At 39.3% G+C, this 15,586-nt stretch overlaps 1 protein-coding gene across 5 annotated transcripts in view; it reads left to right on the forward strand.

Annotated features, from left to right (window-relative positions):
- The window catches only part of Astn2 (astrotactin 2), a 1,043,712-nt gene that overhangs the window by 1,001,974 nt on the left and 26,152 nt on the right, over positions 1 to 15,586 (forward strand). For 3 of the 5 annotated variants that reach the window (XM_029563721.1, XM_029563718.1, XM_029563719.1), the window contains one exon: positions 5,147 to 5,182. The exons of the other annotated variants lie outside the window; for them this stretch is intronic. In XM_029563721.1, coding sequence (XP_029419581.1) covers positions 5,147 to 5,182 — 36 coding nt within the window. The remainder of the gene's footprint in view (positions 1 to 5,146; positions 5,183 to 15,586) is intronic. 5 annotated transcript variants of the gene reach the window in all.

The raw sequence follows: 15,586 nt of genomic DNA on the forward strand, positions 1-15,586 counted from the left end.
CTAGTTTTAGAAACTAGAGGGAATCATATTAATCCAATAACCTAAGAACAAATTACATATACAATATCTCTACATGAGTCTAAGTGTATAGCTTAAGGCTACGTAACAAGAAACAGTGCCAGACAGGAGAAACCTTCCTTTGAGTTGTTGGCTAGGGTGGTCCAAGAGGATCCCAGAATGACACGGGCTATTGCTACAATCCTTGATTGCCTCACAAAGCTTGAAGGTCAGACCCTACTGCCGAAGACAGAACATACTTCGGACACAGGATTTGGAGCAATGGACCTGGAACTGACCGGAAGCCACTTCCCCTGAAGGCTAGCTCTCATAGCTTTAGAGAGCACTATGAATGTGCCAAGGGAAAACATCAGTTGATGGCCCAACACCAGCTTCAAGACCAAATAACCACATCAGTAGTTAGCACAGCACACAACATTGATGCAGTAGTGGCACTTTCATCTTGGGGACAATCAACAGCTATCTAATTGGACTAAAAGCCCACTCAGTTGGAGGAAACTCAATTGTAGTACTGTAAACATCACCAACACATAGCTGGAGAGATCATGATCTTAGGGAAAACCACAAGACTGTCACATCCCTAGACTAGTGTAATTTCTTGCTGTGTATAAAATATGTATTCTTATTTTTACAGATAAATATCCCAGTTACCACTCCTCAAAGAAGCTTCTTTTGTACAAGGTACAGACTATTACAAAGTACCACAATTGATCACACACAAATATTGTCTATGAATTGCCCAGGCCGAAGTGACACATCTACAACGTGACCTCTTCACCTAAGGCTCACAGATCATAGAACAGGGGTAGAGAGGTCACTAATGAATCTCTCAATTCTCATTAATGAAGTTCCCTCATGCAACAGAGGACCAGGAACACAAAGTCACAAATGGCCAGAGCTTAGAGATTAAGTTTGCAGAATGCCAGTCCTTGGACACAATTCTTATAGTAAACTTCACCCACCCAGGGCTTAGAGAGCATTTCAGAAGAGGGGAGCAGAAAGATTGTAAGAGCCAGGGAGGAGGTGCATGAACATAAGAAAATAGAGTCCTGCAAGCTCATGGGACACTGTTCATATGAATCTACAGCAATAGTGACATCATGCACAAGTCCAATACAAACTGAAGCAGACAAAAACCCAGCCTAGGACTGGGAAAAAGGACAGCAGACCCCAATCTTAACTGAAGAAATATTGGGAACTGATTATTGCTAGGTGAGCAAGAGCCGATCATCCTAAAGTGAGGGACTCTAGATAAGCTGCTTGATCTCAGTAGATGAGCTTGCACTGAGGAATGTATGGGGACACTGACTTGACACAATAGGCCTTAACACATATGACAGAATGTTTGAATTCCAGTGAGGGGCTATGGGAGGGAGCCAGTGAGGACAGGAGGTATACAGGTGGCTAAGATTGATTGAGATGTTCTGTATGAAATACACAAAAATTCAATAAAAACAAATTGTTTAGAAAACTAACTTTTTCAATACCATGTGCCAGCTGCTCTGCTAAGCCTTTATTGATATTTCCTAATGACTACAGGAAACAAATGGTGTCAATATCCTTACAGTGCAACTGACAAAAGTTAGTCTAGGAGAGATGATGCTACTATGTCCAAATATCATAATTAATTCACAGCAGATTATATGATCCTTAAAAATCTGCATTACAAAATTAGATACAGGAGCATGTGCTTTGTCACCACCTAACCACCTCCCATTCATGAATGCCACACTTACACATCATCTACACGTTATCACCAAACTTAGAAATATGCAACTTTGTAGTACCCACAAAAGAATGTGCACATACTGACAAATATAAATTTGGCCACTATTTTATTTATTTAACAAGTGTATAAAGAACGTCTGCTGCATATCAGATTCTGGCTGTATAAGGATTATTAAGATGCAGAAGGGATAGGATGCATAAATGGAGCTACAATAATATTCTGTACCCTACACTAAACAAAGCACAGGAAAGTAAGATGTCCTACTCCTTATATGCAAGTTCATTCCCATTACCCCTGCAGAAGAAGTTGGAGAGATCTCCAACTTCAAGCACAGAACATGTAGAGGATGGAACAGTGGGCATTAAAGGCAAAAGAAACTACCAATAGAAACAAGTAAAGCCCCTCAGACTGAAGGAACAGGAGCATGCTTAAGACACAGTGTTTGACTGGTATTAGTGAAATATATGAGTGAGAAGTTGGGCAGGAGCTGGGCAAGAGTTATGGCCACAGAGATTTGTTTCCAAAGGTCTATACAACCCAACCTAAAGAAGCTACATTTTACATTATGGATGGTGGGAAGAGATCAAATTCTTTGGTAAGAAACATGGTATCAGTGGCTAAGCATTTCAGAGATATATCCCTGGGGAAACTGTAGGGTAGACTAGAAAGATATCTATATGGAAGGGAGGAGGTGGCTGGGAGATTGGCTGGGAAATGACTACAGTTGTCTAGGCAGAAAATGAATGCAGCCTGAACAATCCTGTACTGGAGGGAAAAAAGTGGAAAAATGGGAGATGAAGATGTGGACTCAACTTGGAAACTTATTGGAGTTAGGTGACGTGTCAGGTAGAGGATGATAATGGAGACACAGCCAAGTGACTGAGTGGGTGCTGCTGCCAGTTACTAGGATGAGCAACAGGCAAACAGGCAGATGAATTGTTTGTCAAGGGAAGGGTGAAAAGTGTGGAGGCAGGGGTTTGATGTGTCTATGGGTGCCAAAATGGAACTAGCTAGTGGGTAATGATTACAGTAACTACAAAAACATATATTTAGGAAGCTACAAAATATATGCATGTAACACACAGGCATGTGCACACACAGAAACACAAACATATACACACATGCATGCACAGGCTTACTCAACACGCTTAAAGAATAATCCTAAGAGAATAACTCTGTTGACAGAACTAGGACCTCTCCCATCCAAAGAAAATACTATCCTATTGTCTCTGTATTATAGCCAAACCTACTCACCTCCAGAAAGAGGTTCTCTTTGGCTCAAAGACTCGGGGAGTCAGTAATGAATTTGTAGCAAAACATTGAACTTTCATTTTAGGCCTTTCATGTGTGTGTGTGTGTGTGTGTGTGTGTGTGTGTGTGTGTGTACGTACATTTCTGGTTGTTTTCCAACACTCACCACTCCAAAGACAAAGAATTTCCCTGTGTTCTTTTTTGAAAGAATATGGGATTATTATCAAATGGTATGAATTGAGACAGGAATTCCTAAGAACTGAGAAGTGGGTTGTCCATAGGATTTAAGAGCTGTGGTTTTGAAGTGAGGCTACCTGGGTACATATCCTAACTCTGTCATTTCTTTTAGGCAAGTTACCCATACTCCCTGGCTTTCCATTCCTTCCTTTGTAACAAGATAAAAATTATCCAACATAGCAGATGAGAATGTATTACTGCTCAGTGGGCCTCCTAGCACATTTTATGTGCTTGATCAGTGTAATGACAGTACATCTCTGGGGTGTAGTACTTGAAAATATCCCATGGGCGCAACATATTGTAGCAGAAAAAAGTAAGAAAGTGATCTTTAAAGTCAGACAAACTTGGGTTCAAACACTGTCTTGGCAATTGTCAGGCGAATAAGCTTGGGCAAGTAATACCAAGCTGCACCTTCAGTTTCTTCAGTTATAAAATGAAGATGATAACTATTATTTAGCGAAAGAAAAGGATGGTCAGAGGTTAAATCATGTTTCTAACAGAATACCTGGACTAAAACACATGTAAAGTTTCACAGTTGCATGACCTGTGATCTACCATTCTTTTTTTATTGTTTGGGAATTTCCTACATGAGTACAATGTATCTAAATAGATCCTGTCCACCTTTCACTCCCTACTTTGACTCCTCCTGGAACCACCAGCCTCCTCCCAATTTCATTTCTGCTTCCTCTTCCTCCTCCTCCTGTTCCTCTTCCTCCTCCTCTTCTTCCTCCTCCTTTTTCTTCTTCCTCCTCCTCTTCCTTCTCCTCCTCTACTTCCTCCTCCTGCTCCTTTTCCTCCTCCTCCTTCTCTTCTTCCTCCTCCTCCCCATCTTCCTTCTCTTCCTCCCCTTTCCCCTCCCCCCTTCTCCTCCTCTTCTTTTCCTTCTTCATAATCCTGAGTCCAATTACTGCTGTTCATATGCTTATGAGTGTAAGGTTATCCACTAGAGTATATGCATATAATCCCCCATTCTTGAATCAATTTCTCCCTGTTCTGTTCCATCTGTAAATGGGAGATGTATAAGTCAGGATAAAGTGTACTGAGTTAACACAGCTTATTAGTGCACAGCAAAACAAAGGTGTGGCTCTCATTCATTTAATATACCAAGTACAGGTAATCTGGAAGGACCCATATTATTAGGGGCTGTAACATCTTGTCAGTATACTGGCTATAATGCATTGGTGTATGGAATTCTCGGGGGGAAAAGGACAGAGAAACCACATAAAATTTTAACTCACTTTCTGTGAGACAGAATCACATGACCTCAACTGAAGAGGGAAGAAATCATATTCTAGGAGGGAAGATTCCACTGATGGTTTTTATGTGGGAAAGATTGCAATTTAAGAGCTCATATTAGATGGGTGAATAAATGATAGAAGGAAGATAGATGATAGATTAGATGGATAGATAGATGATAGATAGATAGATGATAGATGATTGATAGATGATAGATATGACAGAAAGATAGATAGATAGATAGATAGTTAGAAAAATGATAGAGAGATAGATAGAAAGATAGACTGATAGATAAATTATAGTTATAGCTGTAGCTATCATTTCTTCTGGGAGTCACAAACTAAGTCCAGCCCCTTCCTTCCCTATGACAAACAGACACCTGATTTTGCCAAACTGCAGTCTGGGAAAATAGTGAGTTTTGTCAGGCTTACTTATAGAGCAGTGGGTGAGGGTTTACTTACCAGGGTGTGGCTACTCCCCTCCTAAGCCTGCACTGGAAAGTCTCCATCTAGGCGTGGATCATGACCTCTCCACACACAGCCCCACAAAATGGCAAGAGAGCCTCCCCTCAACTTCCTCAGTTTGTATCCTTAGGTCCTTCCCCTCTCACAACTAGGGCCAACTGGAATGTTGGGAGGTGTGACTGACTCTCACTGCCTCTCCTTTCTTCCTTAGAGTAACAGTCAACGAGCTTAGCTGTGATGATCCTAGGTAAGTGGGTGCAACCAAGCTTGGGAAGAAGGCATCTGTCCATGACCTGCCTGACAGAGGACAGTCCTATGCAACAGCATGTTATATCCTAATTATTGCAAATTTAAAATCATAATTCAAAATTAATTTAACTCCTACAAGATATTATATCTTAGCCTCTCCTATCTTAAACAATTTCAGAATGCTTACAGTAGTCTACAGTGGAGCACAAATTATTAGAAAGCTGATTTTATAATAAAGTATTGAGTATCTTATGTAATCTACTGAATTCTATATTAAAAGCAAGAGATGTCCATGTTTTTTTTTTTCTCTTTCTTCTTTATTTTTTTATGGGGCTTTTGGCTATGCACACACATATATGCAAAGAAAAGTTTGTAAGTTTTTCTATGGATATAGGTTTATAATATGTGCATTTGTGCACTGTGTATGTATGCTCAGTAGATATCTTTGGGAGATTACCTTGTGATGTGACACAGGTTTTGGCAGTAGAGATAAATGAGTGAATAAAGCAGACTATCCTTATTCTTGTGAACTTAATATTCCAATGGGAGTGTCAGACCGGTAAATAACCAATATACTGAGAAATGATAAGTATTTTAAAGGGGAGAGCAGATATGAGTAAATGTTATCAGATTAGCACTTTGGACTTAACTTGAAATTTTACATGGGAACTTCACTGAAAAGGCAGTACTAGGATTTGAGGGAGGCAAGGGAAGGAAATGGAGTCAGAACATTCTAAAGGGAGAAAGGAGCTAAGGCAGGCTGCTAGCAACAGGCTGAGGTTCAAGGTGCAGCCCCACTGGATTCAAAGTACTGATTTATTTCTGTTTAACAAAGAGACAGGGGATGAAGATGAGGATTCCGAAGATTAGTCATTCTAGCTACATTGCCTTTTAGCAAAATGTATCTTATCTACTCTGTAGAATCCTGCAAACAACCCCTTGAGTCAGGTGGAACTTCCTCTGTTTTATTAGCAAGGAAACAAGACTGAAAGAGACAAAGCACATACCAGTGTTACAGCCTGAAGTGAGGAGATACTCCTTAAATCCTGTACACTCTCCACTTTTCTGCTCAGCCCGCTTTGTACCATCCTAAGGGTTCTAATGGTTCTGCTGCAGTCCTTTGATTCCCATTTACAAATAAGCAGATAGAACTATTTACTTAGGATTTCATTGAAGGTTTCCAATTTTCTGTTTAAGTTAAACCTTCCTACCTAGTTACATGAGCTATATGAGACAGAGATTGGGTCAAGAGGCTCTTACCCAAACTCAGAAACTTGTAATACAAAGGTAGAAACAGATCCCAAATTCCCGCCAAAGCCTCTGTTATCTGGGAAGGCTTCGGGATCCACTGAGTTCTGTGGCTGTTGTATGTGATTTTTATTGTTGTTACTGGAGACTGAACTTGGGGCTCTGCTCATCACACATTCTATCACAGAACTACACACAAGCCCCTTCAATGATATTCCTATACTTTAAAATTTTTATTGAATTTTTGTGATTTTCATACAGTATAACTTGGTGGTATTTAGATCTCCTCTCGTATCCACACTCTGCTGAATTTAATATACTCTATTATATCTGATATATATCAGATGTATATATAGACTGATATAGGGAGATATATATATATATATAAAATCAGTGTCCTCAAATGTCCTTCAGTATGGGTCCATCCACTGGAGCCTGGCTAAGTTACAAAAAGTCCCACCCCTGTAAGACTGTCTCTTCTCCCAGGAGCCATCAGTTACCAAAAGTTCCTTAGCTTGAGTTGGAATTTTGTACCGTTTATGCTGATATTTTGTCTTCTTTGAGCTTACATGGGACATGTGCATACTGTCATCATTGCTGTTAGTTCATATGAGTTACTGATCGGCTGTCTGGAAAACTGATTCCTTGTGGTCAGCCACCACAACTGACTCAATCTTTCTACCTCGTCTTCGACAGTGATCCTTGAACCTTGGGACTCACAAGTTTGAAGTAGGTGTTCTATTTAGGGATAAGGTCTGTAGCCTCTTGTTCTCTGCACATTGGCCAGTTTGGGATTTCTGTGTTCATCACCATGTACTGCATAAGGAAACTTCTCTGATGAGAAGAGAGATGGATTTAAGTATGTGTGGAGATTGCTGTACCTTATACTTCTTTAATCAAGAATGTTTGCATTCCCCTTTCTACCCTTTGATTTCATGTACACACACACACACACACACACACACACATATAAATAAACATATACACAAATTAGAGTCTATATGCTTATAGAGTCAATTTTGTATCCCTTTGGTGTGGATCCATCCACTTGAGCCTGGTTAACCTACCAAGAGTCAGATCATTAAAAAGCGGTTGACTTTGCCCTTCCCAGCAGCCATTAGATCCAGTAGTTCCTCAGGTAGGGTTGGGTTCTCTTACCTACTTCCCCACATCCATGCTTGAATTTTGTCTGGCTTGAGCTTGCATGGGGCTTGTGTATGCTGTCACCACTGCTGTGAGTTCATGTAACTTCCAAACTGTCTGGAAAACTGTCTCCTTGGGGTTGTGCACCACTTCTGGCTCCTCCAATCTTTCCACCCCTCTTCTGCAGAGATCTCTGAGTCTTTGGAGGCAGAAGTTTGATATAGGTGTTCAATTCAGGGATGATCAATCTGTAGCCTTTTATTCTATGCCACCACTTGTGGGTTCTGTGTTAACCACCATCTACTGCATGACAAAGCTTCTCTGGTGAAACTGAGAGATGCATTGAACTATGGGCATAATTGTAAGTCATTCAGAATTGGTTTAATACTGTACTTAGCAGATTAATAGTATTAGGCTCTCCACTATGGCCTGTGGCCTGTCTAGCCACATGTTCCTAGACCTGAAAACAGTGCAGTATCAGATGTGGGCTCTGTCTTATGAAGCAGACCTTAAATCCAATTAGAAAGTGATTGGTTACTCCCATTGTATTTGCTCCACTGTTGCCAGCCCAGCTGTTGTTGAAGCTGCAGGATTCACGTCTATGTAAGGTTAATTATTTCTTTTCTTCTAGTAGCACGCATAGCACCTTCCAGCACAATGCATGCTAGCCAGTAGAGATGAAGTGCTGATGCCAGTACCAGCTTCATTTCTCTTTGCTTTTGCTATGACTCATTAGTAGTGTCTTTAGCAATAGGGTCTTACTATCAAGTTCTGTGGCTAACCAGGATTAAGGGCAATGGTCAGTGTTGTTTGAGAGTCTATGGGACCGTTGGTCAATAGCTGCAAAAGAGGTAGTCTATTTCTGACGTTGGACTTTACTTTGCTACCCTATATTGTCTAGTAGCAGCAATGTCCCTCTGTTACAAGGTAACTGCTTTTAATGTTCTTTTATAATGGATATGTGTGTACTCTAAGTAGGATTCCATATAGCTTTTTCTAAAGGCCTTCACTGTTAGTTATCCCTGTCCATATTCCTTCCTTTGCCCTGCCCTCTCATCCCTCACCCCCTTTAGGCCTTCCTACTCTATTATTCATCTTTCCTTCTTTATATATTCACACTGCAAAATTCACCTCTGTGAAGCATACATGTCAATGAGTTTTGTATTTTAGATATTATAACATTTTACAAACATCGCAACGAATTTCAGAATATTTTCCTCCTTACCTTAAAAAAACACAAATTCATCTCCTCTATCTAGCTCTTGGTGGACACAAATCTTCTCTCTGTTGCTAGAAAGCTGCTGACTGTAGACATTTTACAAGAATGGAATCATACAAGTTTCGGCCTTTCGCGTCTGAATTTTTCATATAATACAATGTTATCAAGGATCAGTGAAACTGTAACTTGAATAAGATCCACATTCCTTTTCATGGCTGGATAATATTCAATTATATGACTATATCACACTTTGTTTATTCATCGGTCTGTGGATATTTTGTCCATTATACACTTTTCTGGTTGTTAGGAATAATGCTGCTGTGAAAGTTTCCTTCCAAGTTTTTCCCTTGGATATGTTTTCGGTTCTCTTCAGTACGCACATAAAAGAATTGCTGAGTCATAGGACTCTAGTTGGATTTTCCAGGAGAGCATCACTTTGCATTTCCACAGTCTGTAAAACTGCAATGTCTCTTGTCTGCACTCATGTTTCTTTGTCTTTTTTTGTTATACCATCCTGTATACCCATAGAGTGTATAAATTAGTGTCTCATTGAGATTTGATTACTAATGATGTTAAACAAGTTGGCATGTGCTGGGTGACCGTTTATATATCTTCTTCCAAGACATGTCTATTCAAACCTTTTGCCTATCTTTCAATTCTTTCATTTATTTTTATTGTTGAGCTATAACATTTCACCTATTTAAATATTGGCCCCTTATCAGATATAATACCTGCAAATATTTTCTCCTATTTTATGAGTTGTTTTTTTTAAAAAATATATTTTATTTATTATCTTTATTTTATGTGTATGAGTGTATTGCCTGAATGCATATAAGTGCACCCGTGTCATGCAAAACCCATGGAGGTCAGAAGAGGGCATCAGATCCCCCAGAACTGGAGTTACAGATGGTTGTTTGCTGCCATATGAGTGCTGGAAACTGAACCGAGGTCCTCTTCTAGAGCATCCAGTGCTCTTAACCACTGAGCCATCTCTCCGGCCACCTCATGAGTTGATTTTTAACATAAATTTCAAATTTGAGGCAGTATAATTTATGTTTGCTTTCTTGGTTTTCTTTTGGTTGGGCACTGTATCAAAGAAAAACATCGTATGGTTCAAGGCCATGAGCAGTTCCTCTAAAGTTTTGTTCTGTTTTGTACTTTTAACTTTTACTTTACAGTCATTGCTACATTTTATGTTAATTTTCATGCCAAGTGAGGTGGGATCCATATTATTATTTTGCCTGTGGCTAGCCAATGATTCCATTTGTTTGAGGAGACTATTGGTAAGAGACTATTCTTTCTTTGCCAACTCTGATCATAGTGTCTCACATACAGTAAACAGCTAGTATCCTTAAATACACAGGAGCTAGGGAGATATTATAATGGATAAAGCCCTTGCTGTATAAGTGAAGGATTGTAATTTGGATCTCCACCATTTATGTAAATGCCAGGTGGGCATGACAATTCATAGCAATCCCAGCACTTGGGAAGCAGGAACAGGAAATCCTTGGAACAAACTGGCTTGATAGAGAAGCCAAATAAGTAAGTTCTAGATTCAAGTGAGCCACCCTGCCTCAGATATAAGATGGAGAGTGATTGAGAAAGAAACCCAACATCAGCCTTGGTCTCCAGATACATGTACGCACATGTGCATGCTTACTTGTATACCCATATATGAAGGCCTGCACACCTGAGCATATATCACACATACACAGACAAAAATGCATGACTCACTGGTACCATAATATCATTTACTTAAATTCATGACATACATAAATTATGATAAAGTTCGAATTTAGTTCAATTGTTTTAGAAACTACTAAAGTACCGGATGTGTTTATTAAAATCATAGAAATTCATAATTGGAAGAGACTTTTCAATCAACCAAGTAAAAAATATTTCTTTTGTTTTATTTTTTAATTTTGAGACAATGTCTCATTTAGCAACCTCTGAACTCCCTGAATAGTCCAAGATGGTCTTGAACATCTGACCCCCCTGCTTCCATGTCTGAGTGCTGGGATTGCAGGTGTGTGCCACCTCGTCCACTTTATATGGTGCTGAGTATCAAGCTCAAAGCCTCATGCATGCTAGACAAGGGCTGTACCAGCTGAGCAATATCTCCAGCCAGCATTTCTTTTTATTCAGAGGAGTGAGAGGGATTAATATGCTGACCAAGTGACTATATCTTATGTGCTAAGAACACAAACTTTCCCTGGTGCCCAAAGTCATCCTTTGCACTTTAGAAAATATGTTGTATTTTTAGGGGAAGAGCCCTGGTATTTCAGTGTGATGTATCTCTCCCATTCTGAACCTAGCGTGTTCTTAAATGGATAATGTTAAATAAATGTATTTGTCAAGGAGAGAGAGAGAGAGAGAGAGAGAGAGAGAGAGAGATTAAATATGCTATGCCTTTCCCTATTTCCCCTATTGAATTATCCAGGACTCTGGTCAATAAACAATTGACTATAAATATATAGTTTTGTTTCTAGAATCACAATTTTAGTCCATTAGTCTATATCTAACCTCATACTATGAGCAGTTGATTACTGTAACGCTACAGTGAATTTTGAAATTGACCTGTGAGTCCTTCAGCTTTGCTTTCTTTTCAATATTATGTAGCTATTCTGTGCACATTACATTCCAATATGAATTTTAAGAAGAGTTTGTCATTTTCTACAAAAAATCATTTAAGATTTTAACAAACACTGTGTGAAATCTCTAGGTAAATTGGGAGAAGTTTCTAATTTAATAATATCATGTCTTCCAGTCCATGAACAGAAGATTTGTTTGCACTTATGAATGTCCTCAAGGTTTCAGTGGCATTTTGTATATTTCATTGTGTAAACTTATGCTTCTCTCTTGAGAAATATATTCTGATATTTTGGTCTCTTAATTTTATTTTTGGATTGTTCATTGTTAGTATCTAGAAACACAGTTGACTTTGTACATTCATCTCATAATGTATAATCTGATTTTCTTTTCTTTTTTTTTTAAGACAGGGTCTTACTATGTGGCCCTGGCTATCCTGGAACTTGCCATGTAGATCAGGATGGCCTCAAACTCACAGAGATCTGTCTATGTCTACCTCCCAAGTGGTAGAATTATAGCCATGCAGAACCACACCAGGCTGAATTTGTTTTTTAATATTTTTCAGATCCTTTTTTTTACATATAAGATAATATACTTAAAAATAGAGATAGAGATTGCTTACGTTACTCTTTCCTGTGAGTTCTCACTTCAGTTTTGCCTAATTGCCCTCATTTAAAACGTACAGTGCAATATTAAAAGGAAATGGTAAAAATTGATATCTCTGTCTTGTTATTGATCATAAGGGAAAAGGTTTCAGTCTCTTACCATTTAGTATAATGCTAGCTGTGGACTTTTATACATTCCATTTACACTGTGGAAGTTCCCTTCTGTTCATGGATGGTTTCATGTTTTGATCATAAGAGGGTGTTGGATTTTGTGGACACTTTTTCCTGTATGTACTGACACGACCATGTCCTTTATTTCATTAATATGGAGAGCATTAACTTATTTTCACTTGAAGAACCAATTTGCTTTAATGAGGCATGGTTGTGTGTGTGTGTGTGTGTGTGTGTGTGTGTGTGTGTGTGTGTGTATGTGTGTGTGTGTGTGAGAGAGAGAGAGAGAGAGAGACTGAGGATTGAACCTAAATCTTCACACATGGTAGGCAAGTAGTCTGACCCTGAGCTCCAAGACCACAATACAGTCTTTAGCATAGTCTTTCAGTTCAGTTGCTGTACAATAGTTTTCTTTTATTGTGCTGTCTTTGCCCAGTTCTGCTGTCCAGGCAATTCTAGCCTGATTGAATTAGTTGCTAGTGTTCCTTCCCAATAACTTTTTTAAAAAAAAGGATTTGGGAAGATTGGTGATAATTTGCTTAAATTCATCAGTGAAGACATTGGGTGGTCCATTTTTATTAGGAAGAGAAAATAGGATACATAGGCAAAAGCCATTACACTGGAGGCAGAACCAGGACTTTACCGTCAGACAACCTCAGGTTCGGCTCCTAGCTCAGCCTGTGTTATTCCTTATTCTCTCACTTATCTAGCCAGTGGCCAAGCTGGAGCTCTAAGTGAGTCTTGTTTTTTCATACTAGCCTCCAGGATCATTTTCTCTGGACTGAGGTGACAAGCTTTGTCATTCAAGAAGTCACTTTTCTCTTTTACTCATTTCAGCATCATAAGTTGTCAAGAACAGCAATATAAGATTTAATGCACCAAGAACTGTTCTAGGTCTTTCCAGAATTATTTCATTCATACTACAATCATGTAGAACAAATATCGTTGACTCCATTTTATAGATAGAGATATCAAGGCTCTCAGTGATGCTATAAACAGGATAAGACAAGCCATGATACAGCTCAATCCTTCAGGCTCCAAGTACAGGGACTGCTCATCCCTTCTCCTACCCTATCTCCCAACCTGTGGGAAAGCATAGTTCACAGATGAGGTGGAGCTGAGCTCAGCTTTAAAAAGATAAGAACTATCCTATCTAGAGCATTTCCTAGCTTAACATCCAAGGATAAATCCATATCAGTAGTCTCTGCTTGGCCTTTCCTTCTGCGCACTTACTTTTAGCAAAATTTGATGTTCAAAGGCACCATGAAAGAAAAAAGCTTTAGGCTAGGCAAGGAGGGAGAGTGAGGTCAGTTTTGAAAGTGGTGAATATCTCTTCCTTGTCAAAACATGATAACATAAATTTCATCTTTCTAATAAACTATAATCCCTTTGAACTGTGGCTCAAGACTCCATTGGGACCTTTGAATGCATATTAATTCTGTCTGCTTGGAAATAGCATTGGTCTTTGAATGACGAGTCCTATATTGGACCTTGCTGAATAACTACAACTACCTCTGCAGCCTTGGGAAACTCAGTTCAAATTGACATGGCTCACTTACCTCCCTGTCGGTGAATTTAATCCTACATACCCCCTTGGGAAATTGCAAAAAGAACAGAAGATAACTGTGTAACAACTCCCAACACCCATACAGATTAAGCACCCAGGAAACATGTGGCTGATCTCTAAGGAACATTCACAGCCACAATAAGTGTTTCTTTCAGATCATTCCCACGGGATTATCAACAATACTTGAAGTACACAGAGGTCAAGTAATTTAACCAAAGCCAACAGCTAGTAGCTAGTTAACTACAAGAGAAACCATTTCTGTACCTCTCTGTGCCTTTTTCTCCTTTCTGCAAAAACCATTTCTATAGCTGCAGCTGTTTAAAATTTGTTCATATCTGGGTTTCCAAGATACTGTCCAGTATAAAATGAAGATATAAAAAGAATCCCACAATTTGTTTTAAAGATTTTAGAAATAAAAGTCTGAGTGGAGTAAGTGGACATTCTGTATTTTATTCATTCTTTGTTTTATGACCACAAAGTTAGTCTGTGTCTGTTTTACCTTTAAATAACCTATTAAACGATGAACAGCTTCCAACTAAGAACAATAGTCAGTCCCACTATGTATTATGTAGTTCCTGCCTGGAGAGAAAAGGAGAAGAAAAATTGGGAAACCAGAAGAGTAAGAAAAGGAAGGACAGAGATAAAGACCACTGTGACCTCCAAGCCATGTCAGTCTGAGCGTTTCTTAGAGTTAGATTGTTTGAAGAGTGAACAAGGTATCCAGAATGCCCATTTGCATAATATTTACATATTTAGATCCATTGGGGCTTTTTAGCTTGTTTATTTCTTTGGTTGGTTGGTAGTTTGATTGTTTTACTCCTCAAAGAATTTCTAGCTTGGAAAGGCAAGAGTTGCTACCACTTTCTCGTGGGAGAAAGCTGAGATATGATCCATCAAGATAGCATTGAGCTTAAGGTAATCTTCAAAAGAAGGAAGAAAGATTGTTGAAGAAAACACAGGAATACATTTTAATCGAAGAGCCCTTCATACCACACTCTGTTTCCTAAACATCTGACCTCTCCCTAATGTTCCAATAGCTTTGTGAACACAAGGATTCCTCTTTTTCTTTCTCATGGGCAATTCTCCCCTGCTTAATAGCATGCATAGCACTTAGTGGGTGTTTCAATGGTAGCAAGGTCCGTACAGCACAAAGTTGCTGTGATAATTCTTCATCTATTCTTCAGTCAGCATAAGAGTTGAAATGAATTTGTATTGACTTAATTTTGCATGGCAATACTTTATTGTTGTTTTGGAGTTTTAGGATATTGTTGCCATGAGTTTGCGATGTACATCCGCCAATAAGTTTGTGGGGCCATAGCAGACAGGAGTGATCTTCAAACTGATTCTAAAGGTGGTCAGCCTCTACCTGAGTTTAGTGCCAGAACTGGTGTTCAAATCTGGCTTTCCCCTAGAGCTGTCCCTGCCAGCTCCCCTACTCTTCTGATTCTCTGCGGGTTAGCTCATTCATCCAGAGGGGATGGAGGGGGTACAAGCATAGAGAGTTGGCATTTAGACTTTAACCACAGGAGCTGAAGAGATGACTTAGCAGTTAAGAGCTCATGCTGTTCTTCCAGAGGACACAAGTTTGGTTCCCAGCACCTATTTTGAGTGACTCACAACTGCCTATAATTCCAGCTCCAGGAGATCCGGCCTCCATGGGTACTTGCACTCATACACACACACACATACACACACACACACACACACACACACACACACACACATACACACACACATACACACATATACACATATACACACATACACACACACATTTACACACACACACATACACACATACACACATACACACACATATACACACATACACACACACATACACACATACACACACCTATA

Source organism: Nannospalax galili, unplaced genomic scaffold (assembly GCF_000622305.1).
Source record: "Nannospalax galili isolate Female #2095 unplaced genomic scaffold, S.galili_v1.0 scaffold34, whole genome shotgun sequence".
Lineage (NCBI taxonomy): Eukaryota > Metazoa > Chordata > Mammalia > Rodentia > Spalacidae > Nannospalax > Nannospalax galili.